This window comes from Aptenodytes forsteri, unplaced genomic scaffold (genome assembly GCF_000699145.1).
Source record: "Aptenodytes forsteri isolate BGI_AS27 unplaced genomic scaffold, ASM69914v1 Scaffold323, whole genome shotgun sequence".
NCBI classification, from domain to species: domain Eukaryota; kingdom Metazoa; phylum Chordata; class Aves; order Sphenisciformes; family Spheniscidae; genus Aptenodytes; species Aptenodytes forsteri.
This window is the reverse complement of record NW_008795323.1, coordinates 599,083-616,259: the sequence shown is the minus strand read 5'-3', so window position 1 is coordinate 616,259 and position 17,177 is coordinate 599,083. Positions and strand designations below refer to the sequence as shown.

General features: G+C 45.5%; 1 protein-coding gene across 2 annotated transcripts; it reads left to right on the top strand.

Annotated features, from left to right (window-relative positions):
- Window positions 1–17: 17 nt before the first annotated feature.
- Window positions 18–4,041, top strand: SNRPD3 (small nuclear ribonucleoprotein D3 polypeptide). 2 transcript variants are annotated; one of them, XM_019472259.1, is made up of 4 exons: window positions 18–95; window positions 908–1,056; window positions 1,807–1,999; window positions 2,877–4,041. In XM_019472259.1, the coding sequence occupies exons 2-4, from the start codon at window positions 931–933 to the stop codon at window positions 2,936–2,938; spliced, it is 381 nt and encodes a 126-aa protein (XP_019327804.1). In that variant the 5' UTR covers window positions 18–95; window positions 908–930; the 3' UTR covers window positions 2,939–4,041. The 2 variants fall into 2 exon arrangements, with proteins under 2 accessions (XP_019327804.1, XP_019327805.1); XM_019472260.1 differs by having other exon boundaries at window positions 57–131; window positions 907–1,056.
- Window positions 4,042–17,177: the final 13,136 nt, after the last annotated feature.

Sequence of the window (17,177 nt, the reverse complement as noted above, 5' to 3'; positions counted from 1 at the left end):
GCGCGGCGGGAAGGGAAGGGGCCGGGGCGCTCCCGCTGCTGCCTTCCGGTTCCGGCGCGCGGTGCACGGCGGGAAGCTGGAGGAGGCCATTAGGGGTGAGCGCGGGCCCGGGCTGAGGCGATTGGCGGGTGGTGAGTGGTGGCGGAGCCGGCCTTGAGCAGGGTTCTTGGCTGTCCTGGGTGTCCCCAGGAGCGCCAGGGCCCTCCTCGCTCTCCGGGTGCCGTGGGGGAGCATCCGAGCTGCGCCGCATCCCCTGGAGCCTGTGGGCTCGTTCGGGCGCCCGGGCCTGAGGGGGCGAAACCGCGGTGGGGCGGCCGCCGGCCTGCGCAGGCCTCGGGGGCTCTGCTCGGCCTCTTGGGGGTGGGCCTCCCCGCGGGGCTCGGGCCCTCCTCTGCCCCTGGGGCAGGGCTGAGGCTGGGGGCCTTCAGGTGAAGGAGGGTCGCGCGGGGCGCTCACCAGGGCTGCGGGGTGTGCGTGTGGAGTGGGCTGGGCTCCCTCGTGGTAGAGCCTGTTGCTTAGGTGATGTGGTCTGCGAGCGTGGCTGTGCTACCCACAGGTCCAGCTTAGCTCGTAGGCAGTCAGGCTGGCTGTACCGTTATGGGGTGCGCCTGGAGCTATTTCCATTTGAGGTACACCTGGCTATACAAGTGGTCCGTTATTTGGTATTTGCGAGCGAATTTCCTAGGGAAAACACTTTCTGAAGGGAAAGACTTACTTTTGCTGATCTTTTAGGTCTTTTCTTGCCATGGGTGTCTTTCTAGGGAAGTTTTATTAACACGTCGTCAAAGCATATGGTGTGTTTGGGCAAGAGAGAAAATCGGCGCTTTACACTGGTAGATTGTGTAGGTAAAACCTAGTCTACAACTTCCTTTGTAATTATGTCCTTTGATTTTTTTCTTGTCTCAGGTGTAGAGCCACAGCACTGCAAACATGTCGATTGGAGTGCCAATTAAAGTCCTGCATGAGGCTGAAGGTCATATTGTGACATGTGAGACCAATACAGGAGAAGTTTACCGAGGAAAACTTATTGAAGCAGAAGACAACATGAATTGTCAGGTATACCTGCTTCAGAAGGATGGAGGGAAGGCTGTCTGATCTGTGCCTGGAAAGGCTGATAGCTTATTGGTAGCTTGATTAAAAGACCATTGCTTTTAGTCTTAGGATAAAGAAAACTGTACTGCTGCATGTACACTGTCTTACCATAGTGAAATGGATTCAGGATTACTGAGCGCTCCAAAAAGGCCAGAGCTTATTCTTTCCAGTTTTAGAGTCGATTGGGCATTCCTGTCAATAATATCAGGGTTCTTAAGATTCTGTTCTGTGAACAATGTTTCTGCTGGAGTTCTTTATTTAAAGCCATTGAGTGTACGAATAAACAAACCTTGATTTAAAAAATGGAAGCTTTTTTTAATGCACGTTACTTTAGTCATCCCAAGAGAGCTTAATTTTGATTGACTACAGGCAAGTCATTGTTGAAATCAAAATGCTTCCTTAATAGTTAGGACTAGAACAGCTTTATTAAAACTGATTCAATATGAGAAAGCAAAACTAACAAAGCAGATAAAACTAATTCGCAAACTGGTGAGAAAACAAAAGTCCTGGGCCTGCTTGAATGGTAGCAGGCTTAGGAGTATGTTTAAATGCTCCTGGATGCCTTGTGTCACAACTCCAGTTGAGAAAGCAGTATGCTTGGAAAGTCTTTGGCTTTGGTACTTGAATCCTGGCTGTGTATTCTACAGGCAAGAGAAATAGGAATACAGAACTGTTAGAGGCCTCTATGAGCACTGACTGGCCTTTACTTTCCAGATGTCCAACATAACGGTGACATACAGAGATGGACGAGTGGCACAGCTTGAACAAGTGTACATCAGAGGTAGCAAGATACGATTTCTCATTTTACCAGATATGTTGAAGAATGCTCCTATGCTAAAGAGCATGAAGAATAAAAACCAGGGTTCTGGAGCTGGGCGAGGAAAAGCAGCTATTCTCAAAGCTCAAGGTGCGTACAATTTGTTTATGGTCCTCCCCCCTCATTTTGCTGTAGAAGAACTGGAAAACTGTCATCTCTATCGCTGAGGAAATGGAAGCTGTAAGAAACTGAACGAGTAATGGTTCATACATTGTTTTTCTGTATATTTCATCTTATGGTGGGAGTCAAGACTCAAACTGCCCAATTACCTGAATGTGTAATATGGATGCTACAGTAATTTAGATATAGCGAGTAGTCTTGTTGAACAGAGGCTTTATATAAAACTTCATCTTCTGTTTTCCACTGATTGTGGCCACTAGCTGTTTGGAATACTTAGGGAAGGATTCAGCTTTTCTGTTAAGCTTTTGTAGAAAAACAAATGCAGATATTAAGATGGTACTTAAACTACTGGGAAGCTGTAATTATTAGCCATTCTGTAGCCCACTCTCATTTGTACCTTTCTCAGGGGAACAATCTAGTTATAACAAGATTGAGTAATAATCATGGGCCGCAAAGTCCTTGGTTAACTTTAGCAAATGCAGTAAGGTTACATGGGGGAGTCACATCTGCTGAAACATACTGAGCTCTGTTGCAAAACCTTGCAAGAGTGTGGGGTTTTAAATCTCTTGGGCTATACAGATTTGTGTGTCGACTTAGAAGGAACACAAAATGTGTGAATATTCACTGCATCTGTTCTAAGTAGCAAGACTGTGTAACCATTAGTTCTGGTTCCTCTCACAGAAAACTTTTTGCTGTCATATCACTTTCTGAACTTCATAGGATAGCCTCATTTCCTTGCTTCTAAGCAAGAGGCTTTGAGTGGTGTTTTATGTTTTGCTTGTCAGTTGTTGAGATAAATATGCAGTTATGTCAAATTCATGTCATCCCTGATGTTTTCTTTCTTCAGTGGCTGCAAGAGGAAGAGGCCGTGGTATGGGTCGTGGCAACATCTTCCAGAAGCGAAGATAATTTTGGTCTTGACCAACATGCTTTTTTTATTAGGGGGTATTAACTTGACTACATGTGCATTGGTATCAGTTTTGTTTAATAAATGTTTCTGACAAAAACTTGTCTGCTCTTACATGACAGGACTTCTCTTGGGCAAATACACTGTAGGTTGATTTCAAACTTAAAATAGCTTTGTCTGGAAAATAGTGGACTTTATATTGACTATTTTGTATTTGTGTGATGCATTGACTTTTAAAGATGGTGTTTCCTTTTTCTTGTTTAGTCCTGTTGTCATTCATTCTCTAAAGAATTAGAAGGCATTCTTGATGAAGAGTTTTTAAATAGTACGTTTTAAAGTCATATTAGCAGCTGCATTTATGGAAAATACAGCGAAACAGAGGCAGCTTCCCAAGAAGCAAAGCACTATGTTCTTTTGCTTTATATGAACCTACAATAGATAGAGGTCCATCTTCAGGTCTGTGCATTGAGCTTGTATTCTTGCGTTTCTTATTTTTCTCTTTGGATAGAGGGAGAATTTTTCATTAGAAACACAACTTTGATAGCCTGAGTCTATATTTGCAGTGAAGAATTCTATTCTAACTCTCTTAGTGGTTTTTCCCTCTGCCTGGGAAAAGAAGACAGAATATAAAATAGGCATTTTCAAGGATAAACTTGAAATGTTTTGTAAATTTGAAAGGTAGTGCAGGTGTATGGGGAAGGTCTTATAAATGGTTATCTGTTAAATACAACTCAATACAAATGCTAATCTGAACAAAACTTAGGATCAACTTTAGCTTTTGGTCTTAACATCTATACAGAGTCATATAGATCATCGGCTGATCTGCAGGAAGCCAAATGTAGTTGTAACTTTAGTTTATTTTGCGAAAAGTATAGTGTGGTTGTTCTTACTGACTTAAATGGTTGAAATGTTTAAATGTAACACCTCTGTACCTAATTACATACTTGCACACAATCAGTTATCAGGCTGTACATGTGCAAAATAGCTAGTCTTGCTTTTCTGCTCTGATGCTGTGAAGACTCCCTTGTGTGCAGACATGAAAGTTGAACTAATGTATTAATTTGTTGAATTGTCTGTAAATAAAGCTGTATTTGGTCTCACATCACTAGAAAAACCCTGCTACATGTTCTTCTGGGTAGTAATGATCCTAAATATTTGCATTAGAAACCTCCTTAAAATGTGTTTAAGATACGCTTGAGCTCAACTATAAAAACACTGTAGTGTTGCCTTATGCCTAGGCTGAGGAACTTGTCCAAAAGACAAGACAGTTTTCACAAAGCCCTGCTTCAAAACATGGCATGCGAGTCATGTTCCTATAGCAGTAATGCTTTCCTGAAGACAGTATTTTCAACTTAAAATGAGCAATTTGGGGCTTTAGTAATGATACTGAGCACTTCCTTGTGGAAAAGTACATTCTTCAAATTGACAGTCACTCAGAAGAGAATTGTGACTGATACCAGTTGATAGGTCATTTCCCTCTGAGACTGTATCTGCGTAAGATACAGGCAAGTAAAACCACTGGTCGATATGCAAGCTACAACCTTCCTAATCACTACTAGTAACAGCTGTTTGTACTGTTTGGAATTCCTTAATAATCAGTTTGGTTCTAGGTCTTACTGTGGGAGAGAAGACGTATTTTCACAGAATTTCCTTCCCATGCTTAAGTAAAGGCTTCTGAATGTCACGAGACTGTTTTGAGAAAGACCATCTTAAAATCGACATGAAGCTGAAGTCCATTTTGACTCTACTAGATGCCCACTGAGACTGACATTTTTGAACACAGAAAGGAGAAAAGAATTTCATCCTGTTGTTGTACCGTGAGCTTCAGGGTAAGAATTGAACTGTCTGCTGTAGTACCCCATGCTAATGCCTGGGATCTCTGGAAATGGGTTGGTAGGTAAGAACAGGTATTTCTGTTGACATCTACTGGCTTTGCTTGTTGCTATCTGGTGGTATACAAGATGTCCACTTCCCTAGTAGGTAGTATATCTATTTGAAATAGATGTCTTTTATTTGCAGTCCGTTAACTGGGGTTTACTGCTTTTAATACGTCAGGCTTGTGATTGTGTTGCTAATAAGTCAGAATTTTTGTACAATGGAGTTACACTACCGTCAACAGACAGAACAGGAATGGCACAATACATGATTACTTTCTGTATAACTTGAGTCAAGGGTGTGCTGGAAGATTTTATAGGATGCTTCAGCAGCCAGAACTGCCTTCTCTTCCAAAGCAAACACCTAATAGAAACCTGAGATTGATTAGTGCAACAACTAATTGCCATAAATGTAAACTAGTGGTTATGTTTGAGTGTGTATGTGTTGAAGGATGGCAAGCTGTTCTGCTTAAAGGGTGGCCTGGCCACGGCTAATGTACAGTGAGTGACAAAGGAAGTTACTGTTACCTTGTTTAGTAACGAGAGACAAGAGGTGAACTCGCAGTTTGAGCAAAGAGAAATCACTGCCAGAACTCCTTTGGGTCTGGCTTCTATTTGGTCTCCCTGTAACCTCTCGAGGAAACTAACAGTGATTATTGCTACATCTTTTTTTTTTTTTTTTTCCGGGACTATCGGGTACTTCCCAGCCCACTTTTCTGTAAAGTCTCCAAAAAGAACTAATAATATGTGGAAAAGGAAGTAAGCCACAGATGGGGGACTTGACTAAAAGTATTTTTTGGAAGAGATTCAACATTTTGGCAAGGCTGCAAATCTGGCCCATTGGCTTTGCATCTCACTGTTTCCTTCTGACTGTTAAATAGCATGTAGCCTTTTCTGAAGGTTAGATGCTAGCTTCTTTTGCAGAGGGCAGGGAGAAATAGCACCCCATTTTGACCACAGACAGCTACTGGAATGGCAAAGGCTTTGAAACACCAAGGGGAACCCTAAAGAGTATAATGGTTAAATGCTATTTAAGCAAATTAAAGCCGCCTGGCAGTAGCAGGTTTGTTGGGGATTGTTTCCGCTAATGATGATTGGCTTACCTTTTCTATTGTTTTTTAAAGTTCCTGTTCCTCCTTCCTGTGTAATGCCAAGCTTCTGTTCTCTCCACTGAGATCTCCTCTCTTCTCTGAAACAGTTGATGTGGCTTTCAGCAGCACTGAGGGCAGGGGGACAACCATGAATTTCAGAAAGAAACAATAACCCACGCCAGTAGGTTTGACAGATAGAACAAACTGCAATGTATCTGCTTTAAGAATATTCTACCCCTTCCGATGTTTCTCACCCTCTATATTTGTGACTGTCCACTGAGCACACAGCAATGAAACTTTTTTTAAAACTTTTTTTTCCGACCAGTGTTGCCTTAGCTTTTAAGCTTTATTTAAAACACGTAACACCTCTAATCCACATCAGCATTGAAGAAGATACTGGATTTTGCATGAACGAAAAGCTTTGCACTATGAGTTCAGGTTGAGGCTGAGTCTAGGATGAACTGTTTACCCTCTTCAGAAAGATATTGTGAATTAGCATTGAAAAGTTTGAAGTTTCACATTGGTAGGAATTTAAGCCCCAGCCAAGACAAACATATCACTTAGAAATTTCTGACTAGACTAACTGATATGCTAGTTTGTTACCGGCTGCTTTGAAGAGCCTACATGCGATGTGTGTATTATCCTTACTTACAGTGTGAGAAATCAAAATTTCCTTCTAACAAATGATGTCTCATCCACTAGATGGCTCTGTCGGTAAGAGTATGAAATGCAAGAAATCAGAACCCTCTGGAAGGAAAAAATGCAAGAAATGTGACTTCTGCTATAAAATCCGTAAACTCAGTACTATTACAAACGCTAGCATGAAAATACTCGGCTTATTTTCTTTCCTCTTCAGTGTTCCGAGAGTGCTGGCATCATACGCACCCAGGTTATTCCAGCTATTGCTCGATGCTGTGTGTTTCCCTGGCACTTGGCTAATTGGGCACGTGCACTTAGGTAGGTCGCGCAGATTCCTCAAGTTCAGCAACTTAAGCAATCTGTTTCTCTGGGACGGAGTATACTATGGATAGATGCAGCTGTCTGTTTTTAACATCTGCCCTTATTTGTCACCTTTTCTTTCGTCACAGATCGCAGCATTTCTTTTCATTCTTTGCCATTGCTTTGTGTGTGGGCTTGTAAACCTCTTCCCGTTCTGTGTTCAGGACTCACCGTAGCTTCCTGCTTTTGACAGAGAGACAGGCTACTGGCCTGAAGCTTTGCCATGAACTTGCCCCTTTGATATCATTAGCGTAGATGCCTTTGAAGTACTCATGTGGGACAGAGAAGCTACACTGCAGCCATGCAAAATGATGTGTGGAGAAGCGCAGTTAGAAATTCACCCAGTCTTCCTGAGTCAAAACCGAGGTTGTGCTCTAGTACAAAAACAGAGGGGAGACCCTGACAACAGCAGAGAAGAGTTAAATGGTTGGAGAAGGTATCACTTGAAAAAATTGCTTTGCACAGAACTGTAAGACTTTTCCTCACTGGCCAAGTGCTTTCATCCCATAGATGTGCAGTTCTGCTCTCCTGGTGTGTCTAACTTGTATTTGATCCTAAAGCTGTACTTTTCTTTAGCTCATTTTCCAAGGGTACTCTGCAAAATATCAGTCTGCAAGGTATTGTGTTATGACTGAGAGAGACTGGGAAGGGATGCTGTGTAGATGAGGTAAGTGGCAAGCTACGGTGTCTCTTCTCTGAGTGTAATTACATGCCACATTGTAAAAGTCCTGTTCTCCAGGGTAACAGAACTTGGTTTATATCAACTCTTAAAATTGCAGGAGAGGCAGCAGCCTCTTAATCTCTGCCAGTGAAAGGCAGAAGTAAAGGGATGTGGCCCCTAGATCTCCCATGCCCTCCAGAAAACTTCTAGAAGGGCAGAATGGAGTGGAAATCGTGAATTTCTGGTGCTGGTGGTCAGGATAACTGTCCAGTCTGTATCTCTTTGTTACTTAATCTTCACAGTGAGCTTTCATTTAAAGTAGACATGTCCTATTTCCTCTTGCCAGTAAAATTTGAGCAAGGATGGAAGGCTGACATCCTAGTGGAGTAATGATTTGGTAAGGTAGCAAAGGGTGGAATTCTGAGGTCTACAAGAAAGTGTCAATGACTTGGTTGCTTATTTCTCAGCCATGGGTCAAAATGGAGGAAGGGTTCTCACAGGGTTCTTTGATGTTTCCATCCTGACAGAGGCAAAAATTTAGATCTGGACTTGCACCTTATTGCAGCTAAGCTGATTTCAGACAATAAGACCTGGTCTTCTTCCTCTCACACTAGATAAAGCTAACTTTATGGGACCGTCCTGCCTTCAGTGTTTCTTTGGGAGGAAATACAGATACACCACATTTAAAGCATGGTCCAGAATAGCCTTGAAACAAATGCTGATGTGGGCAGTGTGCTGCAGATTATTTTGCAAGTAAGATGATACAGTTCTCCACCTCCTCATCCACTCAGGGACAGATCATGCCTGCAGACAGAAGAGCTACCATATGACTACAGTATGCTGGTGCCTGAAGTGGCCAAAGCAGTGCTTGTCTGCAAGTACTTTCCCAGATAAAGTTGCATTTTAACTGCTTCAGGTGTCCTGTTGTTGCCTGGTCCTGTAATAATAGTTCTTGATAGTGTCAAGAGTACTTTGGAGGTAATGAATAATGAAGTGCCACCCTCCTCTGCTCATGCTAACTGTTCCTCAAAGACTAGGGTGTGGGATTATTTAACTCAGTGTGGAGGCTGACATTAGTGTGCAGTATGACCAGTAGGTTCGGGGTATTTTTACTCTCCCTAATTCAGCCATTTAATGAGAAAAGTATTTTGGTTTTGTGTGTGAATTGGTTGTTCCTAGTAGACAGGCTATTATGCCTGGCACAGAACCAGTGATTGCATAAGGAAGTATTGTGCAGCCCTCTGCTGCTCAACAGAGACTATCGGAGTCTATGAAAAGTGGACATTTTCCAGTATCATTAATTCAGGGGAGAATGTTGAAGCCCTGGCAAAGAAACAGATTGTATCCAGAAGATGTGTAGTTATGCTGGGAGAAATGAAAAGAATGGCAGAAAAACACTATTATTGTTCTTCTGTTTAGTGAACTGCTTGCAGCGAACTTTTAATTTGTTCTTCATTTTCCCCTGCCTGGGGACTTAAAACCTGTTGTCTGGTTGGGGGTTTGCTCTATTTCCAGCTCAGGGGGGAGATGCCAGTACTTCTACTCCAGAGCAAACCACTGCTTGTTGTGAGGCAAAACTCCTCACATTTTGTCCCACAGTGCCTGAAATCTTAAGCGAGAGTGGGACAGAGCACTCGGCGGGAATATCAACAGCATTGGGCTGATGGTGCAAAGGGAAGGCAACAGGAATGCCTGGATTTGCAGGGAGTTGGTGTGTTATATGGAACTGTCCCTTTAGCTTGTTCATGGCTCCATGCTGTAAAGTGCCTGACCACTGCTTTCATGTGCTTTTCTTTACAAAACTGTTACAGGGTATAAAGACATTGTCACCTCGCATTTCACAAAGGGAGATGGAGACCAAGCGACGAAGAGGTTCAGACCAGGATTTGAGGACATTTGGGCCCACAACTCCTGCTGAAACCAATGAGCTAGGCACCTAAGTACTTTCCAGTACCTATCCTTAAGTGACTGGCATAAGTGTCCCTGGAGCTCAGGGACAAAGTCTCCAGAGGCCCAGTGGGTGCTCTAACTGCTGGATCATCCCAGAAGTGATGTCTCTGAGCATTACCTCCTGCATCAGTCTCCTGTTGAACAGTAAGCCACTTTGTGGTGGCCTATTGGAGTGAATACTTCTTAGGATATTCAGGCTGCTTTGCTGGAAGTCCCTCAGTGGCATCTGGAAAAGTACAGTTTTGCTGTTTTTGTTACAGCTGTTTTGTACCCTCTTTTCTGATTTTTCTGCTCTCCTGCAACAAACATCAATCCTCCTTGTTAGGCAATTCCAGTAAGGTCTGCTGAATCTGTGCTACCCTGATTTATTTTCATCCTCCTTCTTTAATTCCTCCCTTAATTTTATCCTTAAAGGACACAGACTGATGTTCGCTTCTGGAGAATAAGAGAATCTTACCTGTAAGTTTATAACAGCCACAGGTGCAATCCTGCTGTGGATTCCTGTGCTTCTGGCAAACATGTTTACTCACTATAGGTAAAAGTGAAAAATGTCTTTATGGAGAAGCGCTTTCAGGGAAAGATATAAGACTGAATCTGGAGAAGAGGCTACAGTCTCTGCCTCTGTTCTGGAGGTTTATAGGTAAGTTGCTTGACAAGATAGTCGTACTACTTTCCTTGCAAGGATATGGGGAAGACAAATCACTGATCAAATGGTCTTGGTTACTGTGGTAAGGACATCCTGCAAATCACTCTGCCCGGATGCAACCAAAGATGATGATTAGAGGATTAGGCTTATTTATAATCCTCCTTTCAGGAGGCTTGGTTCTGTTTTCAGGGTAGAAGCCTCTCCACCCCTTGGAAGAAGAGAACAGACCTCTGCAACACAAATGTGCATTGGCTTTGTATTCCAATTTTGAATGTGTTGAGTGCAATTTATGTCTATAATAACAAAGAAGATATTTGTTGTCTAAAAGTAGGAGCTGTCAAGGTTGTTGCGTTTGGGCTTTTTGGGGAGAGGGGGTGAGTTTTTTGGGAGGTTGGCAGTATTTAGCCCCCATTAGAGACACAAGTCAGGCCACAACTGTTATGAGCCCACAGCCTCAAAGAGGCTTTGGAGTACTGCAGCTGATGGCCCTTAGCAGACCTGCTGTGAAGCTGAGAATGTGATAATGCATAGACCCATGTGGTGGCATTTTAGGTTGCTTATTGATATCTTTACAGTCCCCTAAAATCTCAAGTAAACTGCAGGGTGAATAGGTTTTTTTTCCCTGACACAATGTCCGGCTGAGAAACAGAACTGAAGTGTGGAAGTTTTCACTCTTCTATAACAAAACAGGTGTTGCTGTTTGTTGCTTCCCAATTGAATTAGCTGCTTTCTGCATAAGTCTCATGTGTCTCTGGAACAGCTCCACAGCAAGACTTTTTTTGCAAAGCTCAGTCGTTAGCCAATATTGTTCCTCTTTGAAGAACACTATATAAAAGTGCACATCAGAGACATCTTCAAACCAGACAGGAGCGTGTCATTTTGCCTGCAGTCTTGTTCACCTCTTGCTTTTGAGGGCAGTTTGGATACAGCAGTAGGGAGTGCTGTGGTTTGGGAAAAGACGGAGTGAATGCACATAGAGGAAATGTCGCTTCTTACTTTTCTCTAAGTATTTGTTAGGATGTGCTGTCTTTGTTTTGTCTTTTCACTACAACCTTTTTTTTCCAGTTAATGAGCCAAATTTGACATGGAGAAAGCTCTAGGGAACTCATTAGAGGTTTTTCATGTCAGAATTTGACTCCAAATGCATGAAGTCTAATCCTAAACCTTGGCAGAGATTTATATCACGGGATGTGCTGAAGCCTCTGGCTAGAGCCTGTTGGGAGGGTCCAAGTAGCAGCCCTCACTTTACCTCTGCAGCCCCATTTGAGCCTTGCTTTTAGTGTGTGTTTCAACTATCTCTTTCTGTAATATGATCCTATCCTTAGGCTGAAACTAATCCTACGGGACACACCGATCCCCCAGTCTAAGGGTTACACTGAGGATAATTCTAGCAGCAGCCCTAGCTTTATTTTGACACTCTGATCCCCAATCCTACCTTATATCTTGGCTGTCTCTCTCTGAACCCCAACCCCAGTGATGGCTCCAGTTGTTTTACCTAGTGGGGGTCTCCCTGGACAGGCACAGGGCACCCACCCAGCCACTCTCTTGCTCCCCCACTCCTCAACAGGGCAGGGAGAGAAAATAAGATGGAAATGCTTGTGAGTCAAGATAAAGACAGGGAGGTCACTTACCAATTACTGTCACAGACAAAACAGACTTGACTTGGGGAGAATTAATTTATTGCCAGTTAAAATAGGTTTGGATAGTGAGAAAGACAGACAGACAAATTAAAACACCACCTTCCCACCCACCCCCTTCTTCCCAGGCTCAGTTTCACTCCTTCATCCCCAACTCCTCTACCTCCCCTCCCCAGCGGTGCAGGAGGATGGGGAATGGGGGGGGTTGTTGTCAGTCCGTAACAGGTTGTCTCTGCCACTCCTTTCTCTTCACGCTGTTTCCCTGCTCCAGCGTGGGGCCTTCCCACAGGTCGCTGTTCCTTCAGGGCTGTCCCCCTGCTCCACCGTGGTCACCCCATGGGCTGCAGGGGACTCTGCTCTGGTGCCTGGAGCACCTCTTCCTCCTCCTCCTGTTCCTCCTCCTCCTCTGGCCTTGGCGTTGCAGGGCTGTTTCTCATACTCGTTTTCCTCACCCCTCACTGCCGTGTGGCGTTTTGCCCCTTTTTAAATACGCTTTCCCAGAGGTGCCACCAGCTTCGGAGCTGGGCTCAGCTGTGCCTGGTGGTGGGGCTGTTGCAGAACCGGCTGGAACCGGCTGTGCCCAGCAGGGGCAGCCTCGACCTCTCCTCACAGAAGCCCCTGCAGCCCCACTGCCAGCCCCTGGGCACGGGCGTCCAGTGCAGTGCAAGCTGGACATACCTCAAAAAGATGTTCTGGTGGATGCATCCTGCTGTCCCCGCTTGTAGGAGATGAGTGACCGCCCAGCTCCAGAGCACCTGTCCCAGGACGGCAAAATGTCTTCTCTCCTATGGGACAGCTGAGGTTAGTGGTTAGGGATTGCGTTTTTCTGGCTTGGCTTAATTTCTGCTTAGTGAGGGACAGCAGGAACGGCAGGTAGGAGCCAGGCATTGCCTTCCTTCCTCCTGCTTTAAAGAGGGTCCTTCTGTGTGTTACCACAAGGGAGTCTCTATTCCGGCCTTCTGAAAACAGCCAAAGTCTGGAAAGTCAGTGAGCGCCACTGATTTAGAGGCAACTCGGTGAACTAATAATACTGCTAAGGGACAGAAACAGCACAGGCATTAGCAATGCAAAAACTGAGGCGATGCTGCCGCCTTTTCTGCTCCTGACCTTTCAGTTCAGAAGGTGACAAAATGGCCGATCACTCCTGTTGTCCTCGTGCTGTTAGCAGTGGGGAGGCAGGTGGCTCGGGGGCTGCCAGTGACAGGCTTGCACAGGCACAGGGCAGTCCTCTCTAAAATACTCATATTCATACTGGAGCTGAGGGATGAGCCAGTCCAGGGCTGAGACCCAGGCAAGGGGACCTTACAGCTGGAGACCCTCCGGGCTGTTGCCTCTGAGTATCTGGTTGCATGTCAAAGCTGTTTCTTTGGTGTCCTCCATTTCGCTCTCTTTCAATCGCAGTTTCTGAAAAACTAAAACCCAGAAAAACTGTTGGTAAAATGAGCAGTTTGGTTCTGACTTACTCAGTTATTCAGTTGCAGCAGAGTTCAGACAAAGGTGCACATGTCAAACTGTTGGCTCTGCAAACCAAAAGATTTCAGGGGATCAAGAACAAAGCTCCGCTCAGAAGTCTGACATGGAGACCCAAAGGCAGCTGCTGCTGCTAGTCTGGGAAAGTGCCTTTTTCCAGTTTTCTGTGCCATGTTTGTGCTTGATGACATCCCATGTGTTTCAGGGGAGTTACACAGGTTGAATAAGGCCCATGTAGTTGTTCGATAGCTTTCTAAATGCTTCCCATCATTGTATCCAACCTGGGGCAGATTGCCTCAAAAATGGACTGGGAGGAATAATCCTCCCAGAAGTGGAGGAACTGGCTGATCAGTAAGCAGCAAAGTATCTATCCTCCACCCTTGTGACATGCCCTGCATGCAAGCTGAATAAACCTGATGCTGTAGAAAGAAATGTCAGTGTTCTTGTGCTTCACTTGCTTTTGAGGCCAGTTTGGATGCAGCAGGGGGAGTGCCGGGCTTTGGGAAAAGGAGTAAATGCACATGGAAGAAAAGCTGACTTTTCTCTTCACTCTTCTCCTGGGGAAGAGTTACTGTGTGGTTATTGTGTTTCATGGCTATTCTGGTTTTGAATCAGCATCACTGAACTGGAATACTATCAAGTCGGAGAGGAACAGAAGACATTCATAATCGAGTACTTAGTGTCTCAAAGTAGATCAAGATGCGGTCATGGCTTCCCGGAGTGCTGGCCTCAGCTAAGAGTGTTCCGGTCTATTTTGTTTTGTGAACTACCTCTTGGCAGCCTTAAACCAGCTATTGCATCTATTTCAAGAGCACTTGTTTAATGCCAGTAAACTGCAAAACAGATTCTCTTGTCCATTGATAATCGTCCCCAAACTGCTTAGAGCTGGGGTGGCTGGGCTTTCTGCCAGCTACCCTTGAAGGCTGTTATACCTGCTGCGCTGTCAAGATAGTGTAGTGATAAGAGTTCATATTGAGACACACCATTGCCTCTTCTGAGCTATGAAACAAATGTGATCTGATGGTGGACAGAGTAATCTCTAAAGGCAAATGTTTAATCCTCTCGTTTGCTTTTGTGAGATGAAACAATTTATATTTTGGCACCTTTGTCAGCAGCTGTCCGCTAAGGAGCCTATCAGCCTGCCCCAAACAGTGCAAACTGCTTTATCTTCCAAGTGCTTGTGATGAGGAATGAGTTGTAAGTTGAAAAAAGAGCTTGGCAGTGCAGAAGAAAAGGGCCTTGACAGGTTTTGGAGTGTGTGGAATAAAAATAGATCAGACAAGCCTGTGCTTCCAGCTGGTTTTTGCATCCCTACTTCAACAAAATTATTACTAGTTATTTAGACAGAGTCACAGGAATGAGGGAGGCTTGTGGTGGCCTCTGTGCTAAGCATATTGCTCTCTGGAGCATGCCAAGATGGTTACCCTGGGTTTTCTGGTCAGAGGCTGAGGTAAAATAAAGGATGGAGGAGCGAGGAAGGCGTTTGTTCCATTAGGTAGGGAGGGAACAAGTGCATTTCTATTTGAGTACCTGAAAAGGTCTGGCCTGTTCCGTCTTCCCTCTGCTATCTGGCACCAATGGCTTCATTACCTGTGGTGCTGCTCAGCATCCCCACATGTGTGCACCTCCCTGTGGCTGGGCTTTGCGGGCTGGCTCTGCTAGAGCTCTCTGCTGCCTGCCTGACCCCACGCAGAGCCCTAGCTGACAGTGCTTACCAGCATTGTCAAGTGAGATGCTGCGGGTGGTCCTGGGAGCAGGCAAGAGGGTGTGCTGTGCCAGGTAGGAAACTGCTGGCTGTGAGGGGTGCTGGGTAGGAAGCTGCTGTCGACACAGATTGGTGGAGATGGGAGTTCACTGGCTCATGCCCTGCCACTATGTGACTGTAGATCTGAAAAGGGACCAAGCAGCCCCAGGAGGACATTGTCAAGTGAGATGCTGCGGGTGGTCCTGGGAGCAGGCAAGAGGGTGTGCTGTGCCAGGTAGGAAACTGCTGGCTGTGAGGGGTGCTGGGTAGGAAGCTGCTGTCGACACAGATTGGTGGAGATGGGAGTTCACTGGCTCATGCCCTGCCACTATGTGACTGTAGATCTGAAAAGGGACCAAGCAACCCCAGGAGGAGGAGGGTTTTCTGGGGGGTATTTCATAAAGCCTGGGAAAAATAAGGTGGTGGGGAGGTGTGGCATGGCTTTGCACCTGATGACCTCACCTTCCAGAAGACTGCTTTTGAAAGGTGTGCTTAAATGTCTCACTCTGAGATCTGTTGTGAGACTGATCAGCCAGTGGGAGGTCAGGGGTGGGGAAAGGGCTGCGATACTACCCTGTGCAGCTGCAGCTTCCTCTCTGCTACACGGCATAGGTCCCATTGCAGGCTGACCATCTGTATCCTGCACGGAGAGGGAGGGAGGGAGGCTGGGAAACTGCAAATGATGGAGATAGACAGCCTGGTGTATGAGTCTCGATACTGAGAAGTGCTTTAAGTAGCTGAGGTTACAGCCCTGCACCAGCAAGTCCAGTACCGAGGAGAGTATTCAGTATGACAGGGATCCATCTCTCCTGCTGTGTTATCTAGCAGGAGACAGAGGCTCACCGCAGGACAGGCATCCCCTGGTTTAGGAGCATAACAAAGCTGGTCCCTCTGGGTATCAGTGAGGAGACCTGAATTAGCAGCTCATCCCTTTAATCCCCTTTGAGAGCCCTGAGCTTTCTCATTCAGTGCAAGGAAAGGCTCATTTGGGTTGTGTCATCCTCTCTGGTTTGTGAACTCGGCTTTTATGAAAATAACTTCCTCTGGATTTGGGGCCGCCAGGCCTGCTCCTTGAGGATGCATCTCATCTGTAGGGGTGCACTGGGGCACTTCACAGCTCTGGAGCTGGATGCACACCACTGTGCTCCCGCACAATCCTTCGCCTGTTAGTGCAGTCAGGAGCTGGCAGGGAGCACCTGGGTGTGCTGTGATAGTTTCTCCACAGCTAAGTTGCAGCCTATCAGAGTTCATCCAAGAAGCAGTGGCAGTTTCCTAGGCCAGGACTTCATAATTTGCATTTGCATGTATTTATGCATGACCAGTTCTCCGTGGGGAGGTTTCTATGGCAAAGCAACCAAGTGCGTATAGAGGAATAAACACGGATCCCACAGCTGCTCAACTGAACCAGTCTGTTTCAAGCCATGCTTTATCTCCAGCTCCTGGAGCTGCCAACTGGCAGCCAGGCATCGCCAGTGATTAGCACAGAATTCCCTTGCAAGGGGCTGAATGTCTCATCTCCATCCTGCTGATTAGCACAGCTCAGACCAAAACCACAACTTTCAGCAGGGCTGGAAGCAGGCTGCACAGATCCTCCCTGGGGCTGGGCCAGGGACTCTGCAGGGAAGAGCTGCATCAGTGGTGGGCTGCATGCTTGGGGTCTTGCCTCATTTTGGGGGGGTGCCACCGTTACGGAAAAGCTGTGAAGATGCCTTGATGCAGAGCCTTACAGAGACAGTACTCAGAGCCAAAGACCAAATGCTCAGCACCCCTGCTCCCTCTTTCTAGATACGCCACTGACTCACCAGGCGGCTCCAAGCCTTCATTTAAATGCTTCGTGCCCGAGGTTTCTTCTTGGCACAGAGTGCTGCTCTGCTTAGACTGTAAGAGTTTAAGCAGATCTTGCTGACATTTGAAATGCTTTTCATTTTTGCTGAAAGGTATTTTGGAAGGAAAAGAAGAAAAAGAAAAAATTAATACCATCTCTTCCACAGCAGGGGAGGAAACAGATATACCGAGAAGAGAAAAATGAGTTGTGAGAAGAGAGGCAGACGGTGACCTCTGGAAGCGGCACGGCCCTTCCCCCGGTAATGGAAATAGCCACTCGAGCAGCTCTGTTTTGCCTTTTGCAAAACAGTCTCATGCTCCCCAAATACAGTCTTTGCCATAGAA

Excerpts from the sequence above, each read along its gene's own strand:
- SNRPD3 (XM_019472259.1), top strand. The coding sequence starts at position 931 with ATGTCGATTGGAGTGCCAATTAAAGTCCTGCATGAGGCTGAAGGTCAT. Across the intron at positions 1,057-1,806 it reads AAGACAACATGAATTGTCAG|ATGTCCAACATAACGGTGAC; the intron begins GTATACCTGCTT and ends TTTACTTTCCAG. Across the intron at positions 2,000-2,876 it reads AGCTATTCTCAAAGCTCAAG|TGGCTGCAAGAGGAAGAGGC; the intron begins GTGCGTACAATT and ends TTCTTTCTTCAG.